At 58.4% G+C, this 19,039-nt stretch overlaps 8 protein-coding genes across 9 annotated transcripts; 6 read left to right on the top strand and 2 right to left on the bottom strand.

Annotated features, from left to right (window-relative positions):
* The first annotated feature begins 39 nt into the window (after positions 1–39).
* JDV02_010262 (uncharacterized protein) lies at positions 40–1,226 on the top strand. The gene is made up of 2 exons (XM_047991993.1): positions 40–432; positions 498–1,226. Exons 1-2 carry the CDS (start codon positions 289–291, stop codon positions 903–905), a joined length of 552 nt encoding a protein of 183 aa, XP_047848006.1. The 5' UTR covers positions 40–288; the 3' UTR covers positions 906–1,226.
* Positions 1,227–1,835: 609 nt separating this feature from the next.
* On the top strand, positions 1,836–3,215 carry JDV02_010261 (uncharacterized protein). Its single transcript, XM_047991992.1, has 2 exons — positions 1,836–2,283; positions 2,357–3,215. The coding sequence occupies exons 1-2, from the start codon at positions 1,953–1,955 to the stop codon at positions 3,031–3,033; spliced, it is 1,008 nt and encodes a 335-aa protein (XP_047848005.1). The 5' UTR covers positions 1,836–1,952; the 3' UTR covers positions 3,034–3,215.
* A 2,235-nt stretch (positions 3,216–5,450) lies between these two features.
* JDV02_010260 (uncharacterized protein) lies at positions 5,451–6,691 on the bottom strand. Its single transcript, XM_047991991.1, has one exon. The coding sequence runs from the start codon at positions 6,532–6,534 to the stop codon at positions 5,731–5,733; it is 804 nt and encodes a 267-aa protein (XP_047848004.1). The 5' UTR covers positions 6,535–6,691; the 3' UTR covers positions 5,451–5,730.
* A 545-nt stretch (positions 6,692–7,236) lies between these two features.
* On the bottom strand, positions 7,237–8,811 carry JDV02_010259 (uncharacterized protein; the record flags this gene model as incomplete). The annotated part of the gene is made up of 3 exons (XM_047991990.1): positions 7,237–7,390; positions 7,477–8,669; positions 8,770–8,811. The coding sequence occupies 3 exons, from the start codon at positions 8,809–8,811 to the stop codon at positions 7,237–7,239; spliced, it is 1,389 nt and encodes a 462-aa protein (XP_047848003.1).
* A 694-nt stretch (positions 8,812–9,505) lies between these two features.
* On the top strand, positions 9,506–12,569 carry JDV02_010258 (uncharacterized protein; the record flags this gene model as incomplete). The annotated part of the gene is made up of 5 exons (XM_047991989.1): positions 9,506–9,514; positions 9,716–10,743; positions 10,866–11,567; positions 11,653–12,179; positions 12,328–12,569. 5 exons carry the CDS (start codon positions 9,506–9,508, stop codon positions 12,567–12,569), a joined length of 2,508 nt encoding a protein of 835 aa, XP_047848002.1.
* A 344-nt stretch (positions 12,570–12,913) lies between these two features.
* On the top strand, positions 12,914–13,737 carry JDV02_010257 (uncharacterized protein). 2 transcript variants are annotated; one of them, XM_047991987.1, is made up of 3 exons: positions 12,914–13,365; positions 13,443–13,507; positions 13,563–13,737. In XM_047991987.1, the coding sequence occupies exons 1-3, from the start codon at positions 13,019–13,021 to the stop codon at positions 13,598–13,600; spliced, it is 450 nt and encodes a 149-aa protein (XP_047848000.1). In that variant the 5' UTR covers positions 12,914–13,018; the 3' UTR covers positions 13,601–13,737. The 2 variants fall into 2 exon arrangements, with proteins under 2 accessions (XP_047848000.1, XP_047848001.1); XM_047991988.1 differs by having other exon boundaries at positions 13,443–13,737.
* A 1,113-nt stretch (positions 13,738–14,850) lies between these two features.
* On the top strand, positions 14,851–15,159 carry JDV02_010256 (uncharacterized protein; the record flags this gene model as incomplete). Its single annotated transcript, XM_047991986.1, has 1 exon — positions 14,851–15,159. One exon carries the CDS (start codon positions 14,851–14,853, stop codon positions 15,157–15,159), a length of 309 nt encoding a protein of 102 aa, XP_047847999.1.
* Positions 15,160–16,275: 1,116 nt separating this feature from the next.
* Positions 16,276–17,789, top strand: JDV02_010255 (uncharacterized protein). The gene is made up of 4 exons (XM_047991985.1): positions 16,276–16,561; positions 16,752–17,325; positions 17,398–17,497; positions 17,558–17,789. The coding sequence occupies exons 1-4, from the start codon at positions 16,519–16,521 to the stop codon at positions 17,627–17,629; spliced, it is 789 nt and encodes a 262-aa protein (XP_047847998.1). The 5' UTR covers positions 16,276–16,518; the 3' UTR covers positions 17,630–17,789.
* Positions 17,790–19,039: the final 1,250 nt, after the last annotated feature.

Raw genomic sequence — 19,039 nt, 5'->3', positions numbered from 1 at the left:
GTTTGATGGTAAGGAGAGGCGTGAGGTGGCCGCGTTCATGTTCCCCCAACGTGTCTCCCAGGCGTGGGTCTGAAAGGGTAAAGGAACATGGACGGCTTATTTTGAGGATGAATTTGAGAAGCGAAATATGATCCAGATGGAGAGAAAGTAGGCATCGACTTTGTCAGCCGTCCCTAGTCGCGGGGGAGGAACCGAACCGTAAGCTCGCAGCCATCATTCCTCCGAACCCTCTATTCCCCCAGGTTCATCCGTACAAAGTTCGTAGACTCCAAACAAATCACGACAACAATGAGCGGACCCAAAAACAAGGATACTAAAAAGACGGGAGCCACAGGGAATAATGGCCGCAACAACAACATCCTCTATCATGGCACAGCAGAGCAAAAGATCGACGCCTGGCTGCACGTCATTGCTCAAGACTCGAACGGCAAGGTGAGCAACGTCCTTTTGGCTTTACCGTCCCGTGAATAGCACTCCAACTGATGGAGCCGACAAAGAACTGGATGACCGACTGGGTCCCGCTCCTCCGCGTCTGTTCCATCCGTCCCAACGACCCGCGACCCGGCGTCACCTTTGCCTTTACCGTGCAGCGCGAGCACTGCAACAACATGGGCACCATGCACGGCGGCTGCACCGCCAGCATCTTCGACGTGTGCACCACCCTGCCGGTCGCCTTCTTCCTGGCGCCGGGCTCGTGGGAGATGCTGGGCGTCACGCGCACGCTCAACGTCAGCTACATGCTTCCTGTGTTTGTCGGGGACGAGGTGCTCATTGAGTGCGAGGTTCTTCAGATTGGTAAGAAGCTCGCTGCCCTGAGGGGTGTCATGAGGCGGAAGGGCGATCGTGCGATTGTAGCGACGTGTGAGCATGGCAAGTACGATGCTGGGCTGAAGCCTAAAGCCTAGATCAATGAGATGATGGGTTCATGGCGGTTGCCCGTCGTCAACTTGTGGTGGCTATTCGTGTCATGACTGGTGAGGTTGACATAGCCCAGGGACCGCATCCAGTGCCTTCACGGCAGTGCCACATCAGGGAAGATGCGGCTGCATAACATGAGGCCTGCATATAGACATGGCATCACACATAGCCCCCCCTGGCGATCTTCTTCAATGGGTTTGCCTTCTTGCTCGTAAGGATGGTGTTGATCAACGCGGTGCTGCTGTTCGTCTTTCCGCCAGAGGGGAAATGTGGACACATGCCGCGTAAAACTGCCCCCTGTCGCCGATCGAGGGCTAGGCTCCAGCAACAGCAGAAGGGTGTGATAGAGTTAGTATACGGAAAAGCCAATTTGGCAGGAAATTCCAGTCTTTAACTCTAGAAGACTAGGGTAGCAAAGGAGCAACAACTAACTAGTTAACTAGTCTATGAGTCCACCCTTCCTTACACGATCGGGTCTTGGAGTTTTAGTTGTGCTCCATAACGTCTGGTCGAGAATGAGAGCAACGGGCAGTGGCGTCGAACATCCCCGCCCCCATCCGCGCCGGCCATGGAGCCGACAACTGATGGAAAGCAAAGAGCAGGGCATCTTCTGCCTGAATTAATGCCGGCCGGCAGCGTCGCTTGCGAATCACGGGAGGGAGGGCGACTGGAATGCGCGGGGAGCCGGCAAGGTGGAGATCAGCCGGAGCTTGAACTGTGGGGAGGAGGCGCCGGAACTGCTGACGATGGACCGGAAGCTCGGAGCGCTACTGGCAACAAGTTCAGCTGTGAAGCTGCGGCGAGCGCGCCGTCGCTCCCCTCACGATGGTGAGTGTGCGCATGACGCAAGCGCGGCAGCTTGGCGGTTCAGAGGCTTTGTGTTTAGGCTCGTGTCGCTCGTCGTCATTGATTAAAACATGTAGTAACGTAGTAGTTGGGCGTCTTGTTGAAAGCAAGCCCAACACCATTATTCAACATCGTGTTGCGCTCTTTTCTGTCTAGGGCAATGCCCCGACCTGTATGCGGCTTTCAGCATGTCCGTTCGAGCTGGACTGGCACGCGTCCAGCACCGAAGCTTGCAGCCAGAAGCTGGCGTGAGACTGATGGGCTGTCGTGGGAAACATGTACTCTGCATCCCCGCTCGCTCCTCGAACACCGTCCGACCATCGCTTGTCGAAGTCAGTGCCCATCTCCGCGTCGCCGCTAGTCAGAGACGTCTCCTTAATGGGCTTCCCAAGCACGCTGAAGTCGGCAATAAGCGGTTCGCTGACTTTAATTTGGCTGGGAGAACGTTTGTCGTGACTGGCGGCGCGAGAGGCCTTGGGCTCGCCCTGGCAGAGTCGCTCGTGGAGGCAGGGGGCAAAGGTAGGTAGTCTCACGAAATGCTGCCCCATATTTGTAGGGAATGACTTGCAGTTTTTACTGACGGGTCGTGTAGTGTACTGCCTCGACAGACTAGAGCGACCAGACGCAGACTGGCACCAGGCGCAGAGTCGAGTCGTCCCCGAATGGGGCGGCTCCTTGGAGTATCGCCAGATTGACGTCCGTTGCACAGAGAGTCTAAACAAGGTCATCAGTTCTATAGCAGACGAGAACAAGGGTCTCCATGGCCTCGTCGCCGCCGCGGGGATCCAGCTGGTGACTCCAGCGGTGGAGTACACCATAGAGGATGCCCGCAAGATGATGGATGTCAACTTCACGGGCGTGTTCATGACGGCGACGGCGACCGCCCGTGCCATGTTCAAACACAAGAGTCGCGGCAGCATGTGTCTCATAGCGAGCATGTCAGGGCTCGTCGCCAACAAGGGCCTCTTGTGCCCCGTCTACAACTCGTCCAAGGCGGCGGTCCTCCAGCTCGCCCGCAACCTGGCCATGGAATGGAGCCCCAACATCCGCGTCAACTGCCTCAGCCCGGGCCACACGCTGACGCCCATGGTTCTCAAGAACTTTGAGGAGGACCCGGGCCTGCGAGACAAGTGGTGCAGCGAGAACATGATGGGCCGCCTCGCCGAGACGAGCGAGTACAAGGGCGCTGCGCTGTTCCTGCTGAGTAACGCGAGTAGCTTCATGACGGGAGGGAATTTGGTGATAGATGGAGGCCACACCGCATGGTGAGGACGGGCCGATGTGTCGGATGATTTGATCGTTGAGCGATGGGTGTAGGGAGGGTTCCCCATGCTCTGTCATGGAGGCCGGCTTTATGAGAACCGCAGCCGAAGGCCTGAATACGAATGCAGTGGCCTGCCAAGAAATTGAATCGGAACATGTCGTAGACCGAGATCGCTTGTTGACTTACAACATGGTACATACGAAGCATATATGGTAGGAGATATAGATATGGGCGGCGGTCACCCAATTGGTAGGTAGGCACTGGCTGCTCCAAAAGCTTCAATGCCAGAGGGAGCACCTCACGTCCCCAAGAGCAGGCCCCGTTCGCACGAAAATGCCGCCTGCCATGGGGTCAATAAACCAGAGGCCGCTTCCGACGACACGTCACAGCAGGGCTCCTTGTTCCGGCCCGACCACCATTTCCCCACCTGCCAGTGCGGCTTCTAGACTGGAGCTGGTTCTCTGTTAGCGGTTCCCAGGGCATAGCGTCAAGGATTGTTTCATGGAATGCCATAACGCGTGATTGTTTAGGACACCTGAGCTCCGGAGCATGATTGCGGAAAAGTCGGTAGTAAGTAAAGTGTTCCGACCGTCTGTTTGCCCTGCCTCAGTGCTTCGCATGCTATCAATGCAAAGGGATGACGAGGCAGCGCTGCATTAATGCCAAGACCATGGCATATGCGCAGCAGTGTATGCCATTTGTGCGTGCTTGTGGTGGTATGACCACCGTGAGCACCCCTGTTTGCATTCGTATATGCACTGGGTCCGTTAAGACAGGGTGAACTTTTAATCAAGCACTATGCTCTAGCAGTAACTAGTGCTCAGCGATAGTTGGTATCGTTATCATCATCATCAAGCGCCAAGCTATTGAGAACAGAGGATCATTACCTACAGTGTCATATGTTGCTGTCCCTCGAGTGATTCTTGATGAAGAATATGTGTAGTTAGAAGACTAGCTCCGAGGAGATGAGGGAGTCCATGACGTGAAGATTAGCGTTGCCTCAGACCACCCTTTACCCATGCTTGCGTGCGTGTGGCGCTATCTTGCATTGATCTCAAAGGCCTCGGAGTCCTGAGGTTGACTGCAAGACAAGCCCAGAAGTGAGGGTATATATTCGTCGGCCTGACTCCATGAAGAATTGCGCCGGCTGACTCTTCTCAAGCCTTTTGGATAAGTCTTCATCCAACAGTCACGATAATCCGGTACTGTCTGCGTCATCATGAGATCCGCGGTCTTGTTTTACTCCCTTTCTACTCTTCTCTCTCCGGTTCGTGGCTCGCTTATGTCTAGGGCTGTGATGATGAATGTATCTACTCACACTACCAATAGGCTCTCGGCCTGGTCGCTTCGCGCGGGCGAAACCATGCCGTTGAACCCCGAGGAGAGGTGGAGGTTTCTCCTCACGATCTTGCGACGCCCGTCAACGGGGCGCGTGAGCACGTTGACGACGAGATCCGAAACGTCACGAAGCGCACCGATACTCTTGCTGATCACGCTTTGCACGCAAGAGGGTCACTTAAGTGGCATGGCAAGTGCGGGTACGACGAATGGAGCGACAGCCTGGTGACAGGTATTGAGAACACAGTGAAGCACATGCGTAAACTCAGGAGCCGACCGGCAAGTTGCGGCGAAATGAGCATCCTGAACCAGCCCAGCCATCAAGTCCAGTGGTGCTACGATGATGTAAGCTCAAGCATCTTGTGGAATATATGAAAGGTAACTACTTAAGTACTAAACTGACCGTTTCTATAGAGTTCCAAAGCAAAAGACTTGTCGTGGGAAGATATCGCCTACGGAGTCAATATTCTCTTAATCAGTAGTGTGCCCGGAAAGGTGTACGAGCGGCGAGACACGCAAGCCCCGAATTGGCGGGCATGGCCACCACTGAAATGGCTAGAATGGCCGGTTATGCCCAAAATGCCCAAGATGCCGAACATGGGGAACATGCCAAAAGCGCCAGATGCTCCTCAAGCTCCAGAAGCGCCGAAACCCCCGACAGGGTCACGGCCACGTGTACCGGCGTGGCAACCGGACCACAAATGTGAAGCGGAACGCGACGATGGGTTGAAAGTCACCATCACATGAGCATCTAGTCGTTGGTCAAGAGCCTGAGCGCGGGTCAGGGGATGATGAAGCCACTACTGACGAGTTGAGCCCGACAGTGCGGTGTGGGTCATGACACGAAGTACGAAGTTCGTAGTAGTTAGAAGTTGCAATCCGGTATAGGACCCTTGCCAATCGTGCATGATATGTGATTAACATACCCGTTCGTGTGGGCGTGGAGAAGCGATTGATGGTCTGGAGTCTGGGCTTGTGCGAGGCTCTAGCCGTTGATATGGTGCACATCACTCTCACACCAACTGACCATTCGAATTGCGCTGTCGCATGGCGACCTCATGCTAAGGAACATCTTTGTCAAAGTGTGCAAGATAAGGGACTGTCGATTGGAAGGATGGCGGTTGGTACTCAGAGTACTGAGAGTACATCAAGCCTAGTTCTTCCTGCGCCCCGGAGAGGGAGGTTGGATTGAAGCAATACATGTACGCAGAGCACATCGTCCCAAAACTCTATCACGATGAGTTGGTCGATATGACCACCACCTCCAAGTGGGAGAACGCTTAATCCACAACTACTAAACTCACATTGGACTCGGGGCCCATAAACTCCCTCTCGTACAAGCTCTGCTGGATGCACGAGGACGCTTACGTGTCGCCACACCACCCTCCGTCAACGACGTGGCTGCCGCCCGTGATGGCGCTCGAATCGTCCGAGGCCAAGAAGAGCATCAGCCTCGCCACCTCCACCGGCAGAAGCCGCCTCTTGAGACACTGCCCCGCCATCGTCTCCGCCTCGTACTCGGGCGTCAAGACGGTGTCGATCTGGCGCTGCGTCGCGATGGCGCCGGGCATGATGCTGTTGACGCGGATCCCCCACTCGCCAAACTCGCGCGCGTGCGTCCTCGTCATGCCCATGACGGCCGCCTTCATGGTCGTGTAGATGGGCAGGCCCGTCGCCGGCAGCCTCCACGTGATGGACCCCATGTTGATGATGCTCCCGCCGCCGCCGTGCTCCCGCATCGACGGCACAATGGCCTGCGTCAGGAAGAACTGGTGGCGCAGGTTCACGTTGACGTCGGCCTCGAACGACTCGGGGGTTACCTCGGACGTGGGCACGCGCGTCTTGGGGCCGGCGGCGCCGACGTTGTTGATGAGGACGTGCACGCGTCCGAACCGCTCGAGCGTCTTGGTGGCGCAGGCTCGGAGCTCGTCGAGGTTGGCGGCGTCGCAGCGCATGAAGACGGGTGGCGTCGCGCCTTCAACGGCCTTGATGCTGTCGCAGAGCGCCTGGGCAGAAGACTCGGCAATGTCGAGGAAGACGACGTTGGAGCCTTGCCTGCAGAAGAGCTCGACCGCTGCGGCGCCGATGCCCTCGGCGCCGCCCGTGATGAGCACCGTCTTGCCCCGCAGACTCGGGTAGATGGCCGATTGCTCCATGTTCACTGCCATCTTGTCTTGGAGCCGTGCGGATGACCTGGAGTGAGTTTGAACGTGAAGCAGCCGAGGGGTCACCGTCACCTTTGATGAGAGCGGTAGCGCTACAAAGAGTCAGATAGGAGCAGAATGAAGCACGGCGAGGAGTGACGAAAGGGCGTATGAAGTAATGCCGCCATGTTCGTGAGGCGTGCGTCCCCCCTCCCCCCTCTCCTGATGGGGCAGGCCGCCCCCCGGTGGAGGAGAAGACGGAACCCCGCCGCCACCTCCGCCTTCGCGCCAGTCCATCATCGGTTGGCATCGTCCCAGGTGGCTTCCAGCCGCCATGCCAGACCTGGACAGCTGAGCGTGGAGATGCGGAGCAACCTACTTCGTATCTCCAAGCAAGTCAAGCCGCACACGATCGTGCTGCTGCAAAGGAGGCCTGGAGGCTGGGCTTGTGCAACGGCGCCCACTGCATGTGAGTTGCACTTGTCAGACTTGCGGAAAAGGCGGGATCTGACGACATGTTACAGCCAAGGGCGGGCTTGCAAGGTGCCAACATCGATGCTAGTCTCCCGTCTCGTGACGGCGCATCTGCGCAGCCTATCCGCTGCAGCAACTGCTCTTCTTGCAAATATGACGCTCACGCACAGTTGAAGAAGGGGTTTCTACTTTTGATTGAATTGATGAGTCTATTTGGTATCATGTCTATTTTGTCTCCATGTCATCGCTTCATCAAGAACCTGCCCGCGGCCGGTTCAGCCACATGACGGCGACGAAACACACGACCCCCGCCAGATAGGATGCACCAGCAAACACGATGAGGCCCTGGTAGGATCCTCCACTGCTGCTTACTATCTCGCCCGCAATTGGAACGCCTGTAAGCGCGCTGCGACACTCGGTTAGCCTGTCTGGAACGCACGAGCACACATCACCCCCGAGAATTGTAGGAGAGAATAGACGCAACGGACTTACCCGAGGCTGACAACGGTATACACGGTGGTGTAGTACCTGCCGTAGTTTTGCGTCGTGCAGTACTCCCCGACACATACCGGGACGAGACTGATGTTGCTCCCGCTGGCAAAGCCAAAGACGACGGAAAAGGTGATGATGGCGCCCACGCTGCTCCCCGCCGGCAGCCAGATGGCCAGCATGGACATCATGCAGAGGACATTGGTCAACAGCAGCGTGTTCATGCGGCCAAACTTGTCGGCCACGATGCCGGGCAGCCAGCGGCCGGGAAACGACCCGGCGTTGAGGAACACGACCATGAGGTAGGAGAGGCGCCGGCTGATGCCGTGGGCCAGGGCGTACGACGACACGTACTCAAGCCCGACGAAGAAGCCCCACTCGATGAAGAAGACGCCGACGGTCACGAGGGATATGGCCGGGCTGCACAGGATCTTAAAGTCCGGGAGGATGCTCTGGCTGTCGCGCTGCGCCTGCTTACGGAACTTGCTGCGCGGGCGGACCATGACGCACCCAACAACCAGCAGCACGACGGTGATGAGACCGATGACGCGGGTCGTCCAGGCGAACCCGAGACGATCGCCCAGCGCATCAAACACGAGCGGAAACAGAACACCACCGAGGCTCCCGCCCGACATGGCGAGTCCCGTCGCGGCTCCGCGCCTGATGTTGAAGTACTGCCCTACGGTCGCGACGGGCACGACAAAGACGATGGACGTGGCAGCCCCCGCGACGACTCCCATGACGACGACAAAGTGCCAGTACGCGGAGCAGAACCCCAGCGCGACAAACGCCGCAACGTACAGCAGCAGACCCGTGAGCATGAGCCACCGCGGGCCGTGTGCGTCCAACACGGGGCCGATCTGGACGCCGCAGAAGAAGACCATGAAGTTGTAGATGCCGAAGATCCAGCCGCGCTGGCCCTCGGGGACGTGGCGCAGCTGGTGCGAGGATATCCAGGACTGGTAGACGCCGATGCTGTTCATGAGGCCGAGGCCGCCCATGATGGCGCAGAAGCTGCCCAGGACGACCAGGTTGGCGGCCCGACCGCCTTCGGGGTACTGTGATGACTTTTGTTGTTGCCGCACCTCCTCGGCCGGGTCAGACGCTTGCTCGGGGTCGGAAGTGGAGTCATACAGGTTATTGTCTCTAGTAGAGTTGGGGGTCGTTGACTCTTGATGCTTTTCACGTGGCTGGTCCTGTCGTGTGTGTCAATGTCTGTGTGTCAGTGTACGTTGTTACGTTGCAACATGAACATGGGGCGCGTTGGGGAGGTGGGAGGAGGAGGAGCCTTCGTACATCGTTGTCCCGTCTCAGCCACGAGACAATGCTTTGGAACATTTTTGGAGTGTGGTTTTGGCGCATTGAGCCTCTGTCTTGTATTGGAGAGATTCAAGAACTTGTGGCTATTCCCCGATTTCTCATCCAAGTTGTTCACTGTTTGATGGAACGAGAGTCTCCGGCACCGTTGACATTCTGGGAAGCCACCCCGATCACGGTTCTTATAGTCCATCGCCCATGGCAGTGCCCTCAGATCATTACTCAATACTTAATCCCATTACCAACGCAATCCATCTGCTGAAATCTCTGGGCCGCCCCAACTACCGGTCCGATGCCAGCTAAGCCTCCTGGCATATGCGATGGAGTTGCCCGTTGCAGATCGGCCGAGCCAATCAATGTACACGGATTCATCGCAGCCAAACGCCCCCCGACCCGAGGGCATCAACACTTTGGCCGAAGCTGAGACAAATTGCTCCGTCAGCGGCAGGATCTGGTCCAGGCGTGCTACTAGCAGCAGCGGCTTCTGGCCAGCCGTCGACGCCACTGTGGATCGTCTTTCGCCGAGCCTCCTCTGCGCGGCCAACAGCCAACAAATTCGTCATGGATAGAATAGTCCGGCCTACAGTAAACTCCACCGACTAAGACACACTACTGCCCTCGGCCAAAATAGCAAACAGCTCCAGTCACAGGCCGGAAATTTTTCCTCGTCGCCGGGGACGGATCACATGAGAGGAGAGCGAGAGAGAGACAGTAGATGAAAAGCGTTGGCCCTTCTTTCTTACACCAGACAGCAGCATCGTCGTTGCGAGTCTGTGGCTGTTGTGGCGAATAGGGAGTGACAGGGAAGTCTATCAAGAACACCCTCGCGCGTACCAGCGGATTCGGCGAAAGAGACGACGCACACACACACACACACACACACATCAGAGTGAGCCGCCACATTGACAGGTACAGGCAAGCACAGACAGGCATGTCCTCCTCGCCCGCTGCTCCGGAGCCCGGTCCGCTGCACGGCGGATCGACCCGTCCCTACCGCTCGCAGAAGCGGCAACGGCCCTGCGACCGGTGCCGCGAGCGCAAGCTCAAGTGCCAGACCGAGGGCGGCGGGCAGCCTCCCTGCCAGAGATGTCGACAGGGCGGCCTCGACTGCACGTTCGTGGGCAGGCCGCGCAAGAGGATGGTGGTGGCGCCCGGACACGGACAGGCGGCAGCGTCGGCGGCGGCGCATCGGAGGGCTCTGTCTTCTTCGCATACCACCCGGTCCCCGTCCATGTGCGAGGGTCAAATGCGTAGCGATGAAGGCGATGGTGGTGGTGGCAGCGGCAGCAGTAACGGCAGCAGCAGTTCGCCCCTGGCCGGTCGTCATGACTTTGACCTTTCGGCGAGGCTACAACACCATGCGCGGCATCACCAACACCACCACCACCATCATCATCATCACAGCCACCACGCCTCGGTCATCTCCTCCTCGGCGGAGGAAGCAGTTACTGTTCCCGAGTCGAGAGATGGAAACGACCCTTGCACCGACGGGGTCGTCGTCCATGATCAGCAGCAGCAGCAGCAGCAGCAGCAGCAGCATACGGCCAGCAAGAACCTCGCCCACCGCGGAACCCTCACCCACGCCCTCGGCACGCCGGTTCTGACTGCCGCGCTGCACCCGCACCCGCACCGCCCGTCGACGCAGCTGTCGCAGAGCCTCGATCAGATACAGGGGCACGCCGCGGTCCTCCTCGGCGGCTCCTCCGAGTCGGACCCCTGGCTGCTGAGACACTGCCGCTTCGACGAGCTCGGGCTGCGCACCTTTCACAAGCTTCACTTTCGTCACGCGGGCGGCGTCCCGACCGGCGACAAGATACCCGTGCATTTCCTCGTGAGCTCTGATGAGCTGTGCGAGAGCGCCGCGGGGGAGACGCGTCTTGCTGGGGAGAGGGAGCTGCGCGAGGAGCTGGACATGCTGGTGCCGCCCGCGTACGGGATGAGACTCATCCGGCTGTAAGTTAAGTCCCATATGCTGGTTTGCCTGCCCCATTGATGATGATGATGATGATGCGCTGAGACCCTCCGCCGTGGCTCGTCTCTCTCGTCTGTTATAGTAGCTAACGACCAACATGCAGTTTCCACAGACACGTCTTCCCCATCATGCCCATCGTGTCCCGCACGCAGCTGGGCCTCACGGACATGGACTCGGTCCCTCAACGGGCGACCCTCGCATCGCTCCCCGTCCACCTGCTCGCCGCCCTGTACGTCTCGGCGCTGCCCTTTGCCGTCCACGACGACCAGCTCGCCATGCTGCACATCTACGACGCGCTGCCCCTCGACCGCGTCTGGCGCATCGTCTACCGCAGCCTGCAGGACGGGCTGCACCGCCCGCACCTGTCGGTGCTGCAGGCCGCGCTCCTGTACCTGCACAAGACGGGGGGGCCGGACCGCCGGCGGTACGCGGCCTCGGACACGGCGTTTGTGTGGTCCTTGATGGGCACCGTGGTCGGGCTCGCGCACAGCCTGGGCCTGCACCTCGAATGCCGCATGTTCGGCATCCCGGCGTGGGAGAAGAGACTGCGAAGGCGGCTGTGGTGGGCCGTGTATATCGAGGACAAGTGGCTGTCGCTGCTCATGGGCAGGCCGCCGTATATACGGCAGGACGAGTGGGATGTGAGCGCCCTGGACGATGGGGACTTTGATACTCACCAGCAGCAGCAACCGGTGGCGTATGCGAGCGCAGTGCATGTGCCGCGACCCAACGTGAAGTCGGTGGCGGCCTTCCAGGACATGGCGCGCCTCGCTCTCGTCGCCGACTCTGTGCAGGTGTCGTTGTAGTAAGTGCCGTTTGCCCTTGTTCTCCTGATGAGACAGCCAGCCCCCTGTCCTCTCTTCTCTCCGCTGACAAGACGACGGCCGTAGTTCCCTGCGATCATGCCAGAAGCTCGCCGAGGACCTGCCAGCCTCGATCCAAGCCGCAAAGCCCCTTTTCGACGCCCTCAACGCATGGCGCTCCACCATCCCCGTCCCCGAGCCGTTCCGCTCCGAGAGGCTCGCGAGCCTCAACCACGACGCCGACCCGTACCCTGCGTCCGTCTACTTTGCCTACCTGACGCTCGTCGTGTACGTGTGGCGCGCCCTGCTCCGCCCGACGGTGCGGTCCCTCCCACCGCCGCAGATCATCGACGTGGACCAGTCGCTACAGCAGCAGGAGGAGGAGCAGCATAACCAGCAGGGCCCGCTGCTGCAGGACACGGGGTTCCTCTTCGAGGACTTTAGCTGGGACTTTTCCGACCTGCCCGAGATTGAGCTGCACCTCGCCGACGACGTGACGGACACGAGCGCCACGGTCAAGGAGCTGCACCAGGCGGCGCAGACGTGGGCGGTCAACCTCGTCAACTTTACGTGGCACATGTCTTCGAGCGACTTTGGAGAGTTTTGGTACTCGTGTGCGTATATCTCGTATCCTTTCTCCTTCTCCTCCCTCCAGTCCTCCTCCTCCTCCTCCTCCTCCAGTCCTCCCCCATATGGCTGTGCGTGTGTGTGCAGATACCGTGCTGACGCCCAGGACCTTGACGCGCCCGTGCCTGCATGTAGGGTCTAGCATCAGCTTCGCCGTCGTGTCCAACTTCCTCATGGTGCTGCTCGTCCAGGCGCCGAGCTCCGACAACGCCCTCAAGGCCAAGCAGATGCTGGAGAACTGGCGGCGCGTCCTGCGCGACCAGAGCAAGGCTTTCCCCCTGCTGCTGCTCGCCATGACGCGCCTCAACGGCTTCTACTGGGCTGGCTTGTCGGAGACGTTTTGTCTGCCCCAGCACGTGCAAGAGGTCCTTGAGTGACGTGAAGCCGCACCCCCACTCGTCGTCGTCTCGCCCCGCCACTGACGACTTGGTCGTTTCCCCTGAGTTGACTTCTGTTTTCGTTCTTTTGCCGAGATTTTGATCAATGACGTGTTGGCTACATAGAGCGCCAGCCTTCCCCCCTTGTTCATGTCGTCTTCGCCGAGATGGCCGCGGGCAACCGGAGCTGTTTGTGGGTCCAGTCCGGATCGAGGACCCACGTCCGGCCGTGGCGGCCCGGCGAAACATGGAGGGGGTCACCGAGTTTTCGCCGAGCGTGTCCGTGACGTCTGGTGACTGGATCCGAGCCTCGCGTATAACTATAGAGTGATTCAGCCAATATCCATACCAGAGTTTTCCTATTTAATGGTTTGAGCTTTGCTTCCTCACCGGTGACATAAAGGCAAAAAAAAAAAAAGGAGAGAAGGAAACGCATCGAGACATTGATCATGGACAGGTATCTGCTAAGCCCACCCGCCGCCGCCCTGCACCCGCAGGTCTCACGACGTCAACACTGCACCTGTGCCACCTGCCCTCCTCCTCCCGCGTACAACCCGCAATGGCTCAGCAGCCAAGCGAACCCGCCTCCGCCGCCATCGTATACACAAGCGTCACAGCAGCATCATGCCGCCGCCAGACCGACCCCGTCGGAGCGAGAGGAGGAGGATGCGCCTCCGACAGGGCTCTCTGACGCCACGAAGGTTGTTGACCAACCGCGGCCGCCCGGCTTCTTGACCCGTTGCCTGCAGAAGATTGCTGACGCAACGACCTTTGACGAGGACAAGACACCGCCAAGGTATGCATGCTGCCACGCGACGACCGTGCCACCAAACCCCCACCCCCTCAATGAGTGAGCGTTGACAGAAGCAACAGGAGCTCCGTACCACAAGCGGTGCTACTCGTGCGCGTGCAAGAGAACAATAATACAAAGCAAAGCAGTGAGTGTCTCTCTCGTCCAGCGAGACAGCGACCGTACTGATCCCCATGGGCCAGAGTCCGACATGTGCTTCGGATCTTGCTGCAGGAACTAGTAAACGAATGACTGGCATATGACACATCTGTAATGTGCTTTCGGCGAAAGTATGACCACAACCTCACCACAGAAGATCCCAAATACCCATTAGCAATTGAACGTAGCGAATAGCTTTACAATGATACCATTATTCATCATATTGCGACACTGTCCCCATGAATTTTAGCCTTGTTAGCCGTTTCAACGGACCAGCCATGTCAGCCCACGCGCGACCTTCCATGCGTGTGTCAAGTAATAATGCACCACCTAATAGCGAGATGCCAGTGAGCTATTGAGAGATGTTTAACCCTCTACCTCGACCCCTGTAGCCACCCGCGATGATCAGAGCATCAGGCACACCTCATCCCCCAACCGGTCATTGTGGCTCCCTCCGTCGTTCAGCGATGGACCCCCCCGTCCGCATCTCAACCCCAATCCGTTTCAGGCCCCCCAACTACTGCAAGCCTGGTCACACACCTCGTCAGCCTCACGGGCAAGACATCATATGCGGCAGTCGCGGTCTGGGCCTCATGGCTGCGTCGATTATCGACATCGGCGTCAGTACTGCACTTCGCGATGGTTTACCAAAGCTGGCCTCTAAATGGACGAGGCTTGAAATAGCCCCCGCGGGGCTGCTTCAACGTTGCATGCCTGCGTGATGACACTTTCGTAGACGGGATGGGTGTATCCATGTCCCTGTTCGGTAGTACTACCTATTGGCGTGATGATACTTCGTACGAATTGCTACCTATCATATAAGACAGGCGGTGGCACCGCGCGGCTCTGCCCTTCTCCCGGAGAGCCAGCCGCCTGTGCCCAGGTGATCCCGCCGCAGATCCCAGCTCAGGTCTCAGTCATGTTTCCTCCAGATCTGACAACATGAATGTCGGCAAATGCTGACATCGCCTTGCAGCGAGGGCGAGTGTGAGGGTCGACGTCCAATTCGGCCACGGCAGACTCACCCCGCTCTGAGGGCTGCCTCAGCGGAAGTAACCGCCGAACGGAAGAGTGCACAGTAACGCCGGGAGCATTTCATTCCGGAATGTAGCTACCCAATCGTACACCGAAATGGCAATTGCCACCGCCCGGTAGGCTTTGCATAAATAAGGGACAGCTGGCGGCCTACTGACACGGAGAAGCTATTCGGCCCTCAATGTCTATTCCAGCATCTCGTTTAATCCACACCACCGGGCGGCGGCCGCAATCATCCTGAAATCTCGAAAGATACATGTGCCCAAATCATACATTTTGAATACACGTTAGCACACCATGTCTGACCCCGCCTTGCTTGAAGAGCTCGCAGAGCTGGCGTTTCATAAGGGCCAGATTGAGAAATGCGAAAATGCCGGAACCGGTGGCAACTTTACGCCAGCCGTCTTCCTAGAAGTCGTGCGCTACGTTGACAGAGAACATGGGGATGACATTGCGAGACATTTTCATGAGTGCATTGACCACCACGATGGTTCGTTTGACCTCACTCGTGTCGATCACTTTGCGGCACTGGCTGTCGCTGCGGCCAGAGGATATTTCACCAGGGACAATCGGGGCGAAGCAAACGAAGCGTCGTACATTGTATGAATGACAGGATGCAACTTGTTCTTTCATGTGTGTCTGCATGTGGACCTGCGCAATGCCTTGCCTCAATGGCCGTGTTGGAGCGAAATGCGCAGGGCAGAGTACTATTCATGGTCACGGTTGAGTGCAGGTGCAGACGGCAAGGCCAATACAACCTGTAATAGAATCTGTTCGGCCGCACTCCGTTATCCCATGCGGCAGAAAACGAGGTTGAGGGGTCTCACAGTGGCCCCAAAAAGGTGATCAGGAGAGTTATTGTGATGACTCTCAGCGAAAACCCCTTTCTTGTGCCATGCCGTAGACCGGGGGTCGTTTAGAAGCAGACAAAGGCATTACTGAAGCGACTGGATAATTTAACGCGGACTTGCCAGGGCAAGGCGGCTGGACGACATTGAGCAAGCAGGCACCTTTGTCCCGTGCGGCCGGACGATGCGTGATTTGGTCCGGTCCGGTCCGGTCCGGCGAGCGGCGGGGTGGGTCCCGTCCCAGTCCCTCCCCGGTGCGGGTCGTTCCCCGTCCGGGCGGCCCGTTTGCCCCCTCCCGTCATGGCTCGCTACCATTGCAGCGCGCATACTCATACCTATTAGGGAAGATTTTATGTATGTTATGTATGTAATAACCATTAACCCCACACTCCTCTGCCATATCGACGGCAAGACGAGCGTGTGTGGTTGCTTGCTCCGTCCCCCCCCTCCCGCCGATATCTCCCGGACCTCCCGGTAGCTCCGTCCGCATCGCGGGGAACTCGCCCACCCGCCCGCCCGCCTGCCCAGGAGCAAACCTACCGCTCCGATCCCCGCCAACGCAATCTTGTGCCTCATTCATTCTCCTCATCCCAAATTTCCAACCCCCCAAAGCTCCGACTTACTACACGTCGCACAGATCCACGCTCCCTTCCATCATTCAACGCGATCGCGTAAGCGGGCGCGTAGGCACGGAGGCAGGACCAGGCAGTCAGCAACCCGCACTTCGTACATACCCGCCCACTAAGCGGAACATGGCCGTAAGTGATAAAGCTGACAAAGTTGCGGGAGCGGAGCGGGGGGAAGGAGGATCACCGTGTATAAAAAGCGTAAAAGCCGAGTTTTGAGCACCAGTAGCACTCACACACAACTTACACCATTATTCTTGAGGTTTCATTTCCGTCATCACATCTACGACATCTTTCTACGCAGAGCAAGACAAGAAGAGTAAGTAGGCACACGGAACCGCGCTTGCAACACGAGGTGTCAGTCGCCCTGCCCTCTCTCTACCGCTCGTGCTGCATTACAAGGAGGCTCCGCCCTCCGCACTACTTACCCTACATGTAGTTCTTGACTTACACCGCACCGTTAGACGCGACAACCATCAAGCAGTCTCAAAATGGCGAATAACATGACCTATCTCATTACGGGGGCGAACAGAGGTAAGTCTCGTACGTGGATAAGGGCTGCCGTTTCGACTCGTCTGTTTGCTGCATCGCGACTCGAGCAATGGCAGGTCACTCTCACGGGAACACCATGGGCCTTGCCGCCGCCGCGCTCGACCTCAATACAACGACGAATCCTCCAGGGGGCACGTTCAGTCGCGCCGTTGTTCACGCTGACGCCCAGCAGGCATCGGAAGGCAACTGACGACCAACCTTTTGCTCCGCCCGCGCACAACTGTCGTTGCAACCGTTCGCAACCCGGCCGACGAAACCTCGCAATCGCTGCTGTCCCTCCCCAGGGCCGACTCCAGCGCGCTCATTGTCTTGCCCCTCAATGACGCTGACCCGTCCATCGACAGCACGTCACTCGCAGCTCGGCTGGCCGTTGCCTCTGAAAAGGAGCAGATGTCGCTGTCTGTCAAGCACATCGACGTCGTCGTCGCGAATGCTGGCGCGGCAGCCGAGTTCCAGTGCGTGCTCGACACGAGCCCCGAAGCTGCGAGATCCTGCTTCGAGGTCAACGCAATTGGGCCTCTGAAGCTGTTCCAGGCGTGCTGGCCGCTTCTCGCCAGGAGCGCACGCGAGGGCGGCAGCAAGTTTGTGCTCATCTCGAGCTCGGCGGGCAGCATCGCGGGCATCGGGATGGAGTTGCCCCCCATCGTAGCCTATGGGATGAGCAAGTCGGCGGCCAACTGGCTGGCCAAGAAGATAAGCGTCGAGTTCCAGGACCAAGGGCTCAATGTCGGCGTAATTCAACCAGGGTATGCAGATACGTACACATGGTTCAAAAACCACCTACGTACGAGCACTGGCACTGACATGTCCTGGGGCAGATGGGTCAAGACAGACATGGGCCAGCGCAGTGCAGAGGCAGTGGGCTTCAAGGAGCCGCCCATGACGGTCGAGGACAGCGCCAGGCATGTTCTCGAGCAGGCACGTCCTTTTGACGACCAACTCGTCCCCGCTGACGAGCGCAACGCTGACCGGCCACAGATTGACAACTTGTCCAAAGAGACGACGCACGGCAAGTTCATCAACTTCGATGGCCAGGTGCTACCGTGGTGATGCAGGGGGACAGATTGTGATAGTGGCAGTGCATGTGCATGTGTGTGTACGTATATGCGTGGTGACACGACGGGATATCTGGCTACTAATGTCAGGCCCAGGTCGTCTGAGTCAGTCTTTGCGGGTACCGAGAGCACAGTCTCATCCAAGTACAGCCGTGCGTCAGTAGTGGTTTGCAGACAGACTTGGAGCATTGCTGCCGCTTTTCTCGTGTCGTGCGACGTCGTGATACGAGCGAGCGCATGGTGTTTTCCCACAGCCTCGTCAAGACTTTGACTCGCTTCTGTAATGAGGCGACCTGCTGGTCTTGACGTTTCGGATACACAGGAAAGTCCGAGCGACCGGCCAGCGAACGTTGTAGAGATCCTACCGACCACCGGCCCGAACGGTCGAACCGTGAGAGCCGGGGGTTGCGGAGGATGCCGTGGTCGCATCCGTCGTGCCGCAGTCGTGTCCCGTCGTCAAGGCCGTAGGCGGTGGTGAGCGCGTCTGGTGGAGGCTGTGCGGGCTCGAGTGAGCGGTTCGTTCAAGGTCAACTGTGTGCCAGTATGTACCAGCGTCCATCATGTCAGGTCCAGACTCCAGAGTCTGTCAAGTAATACTACTAGCACATGTCGGCTCGGTCGGCCGCGACGGGGCCGTCGAGAGATGAAATATCCCATCCCGGCCGCCACACCGGCGCCGGAGACGATCGCTTTCAGGGTCGTCATTGGGTCGCGGTTGGGGATTGGACATGGCTTGCTCCGTTCCGTGGGTCGACTGGTGCCTCTTCCAACCCCTGCGCTAGCGCTCATTGCGTCGTCACATCTCGACACTCGTGTCGGCTTGAGACGCCGCGATAGGGGGAGCAAGAAGAAACATGTGTGCTCGCTCGGCTGGCACAGCCCGCAGGCTACCGACCATAAGTCAGCTCGCAGGATTGGAAAGAGAACCTGCCCTTAGTAGCCAGCTGCAAGTACTGCCGAATTGGTAGTCTGGTGAGTTGTATCTCGACATTGCCGACGCACACAGCTTTCCCAGCTGGGCGTGCTTGGTGCAGCCCCGTTGCTGGCGGAGAACGTATCGGCTGGTGTACCTACGAAGTGCCTGGGCGCACACGTGTGCACTGTGAACATGTATGTGCAATGAACGCACGCACGCACGTGCAGGCGGCGTGCATGTCGACGTCGGGCCTCGCGTTGGCCGCGCGACGGCAGCCACGCGATGACGATGACGATGTTGACGGTGGTGTGATGTCGACCTATTAAGTGATGAGTGACGGCCGACCACAACAAAATGCCATTTCTGGCCTGAGCGGCGTCGCGAAAGTGCGGCGCTGCAGGCGATGATGGCTGTCCGTCTACTCCGCACTATCTGGGCGGGGAACACTGCGTACAGTGTGCGGAACTGCACTGCTCCCCAGAAAGACAT

Source organism: Purpureocillium takamizusanense, chromosome 12 (genome assembly GCF_022605165.1).
Source record: "Purpureocillium takamizusanense chromosome 12, complete sequence".
NCBI lineage: Eukaryota > Fungi > Ascomycota > Sordariomycetes > Hypocreales > Ophiocordycipitaceae > Purpureocillium > Purpureocillium takamizusanense.
Note: the sequence above shows the minus strand (reverse complement) of the source record. Positions and strands in the feature narration are given on the sequence as shown.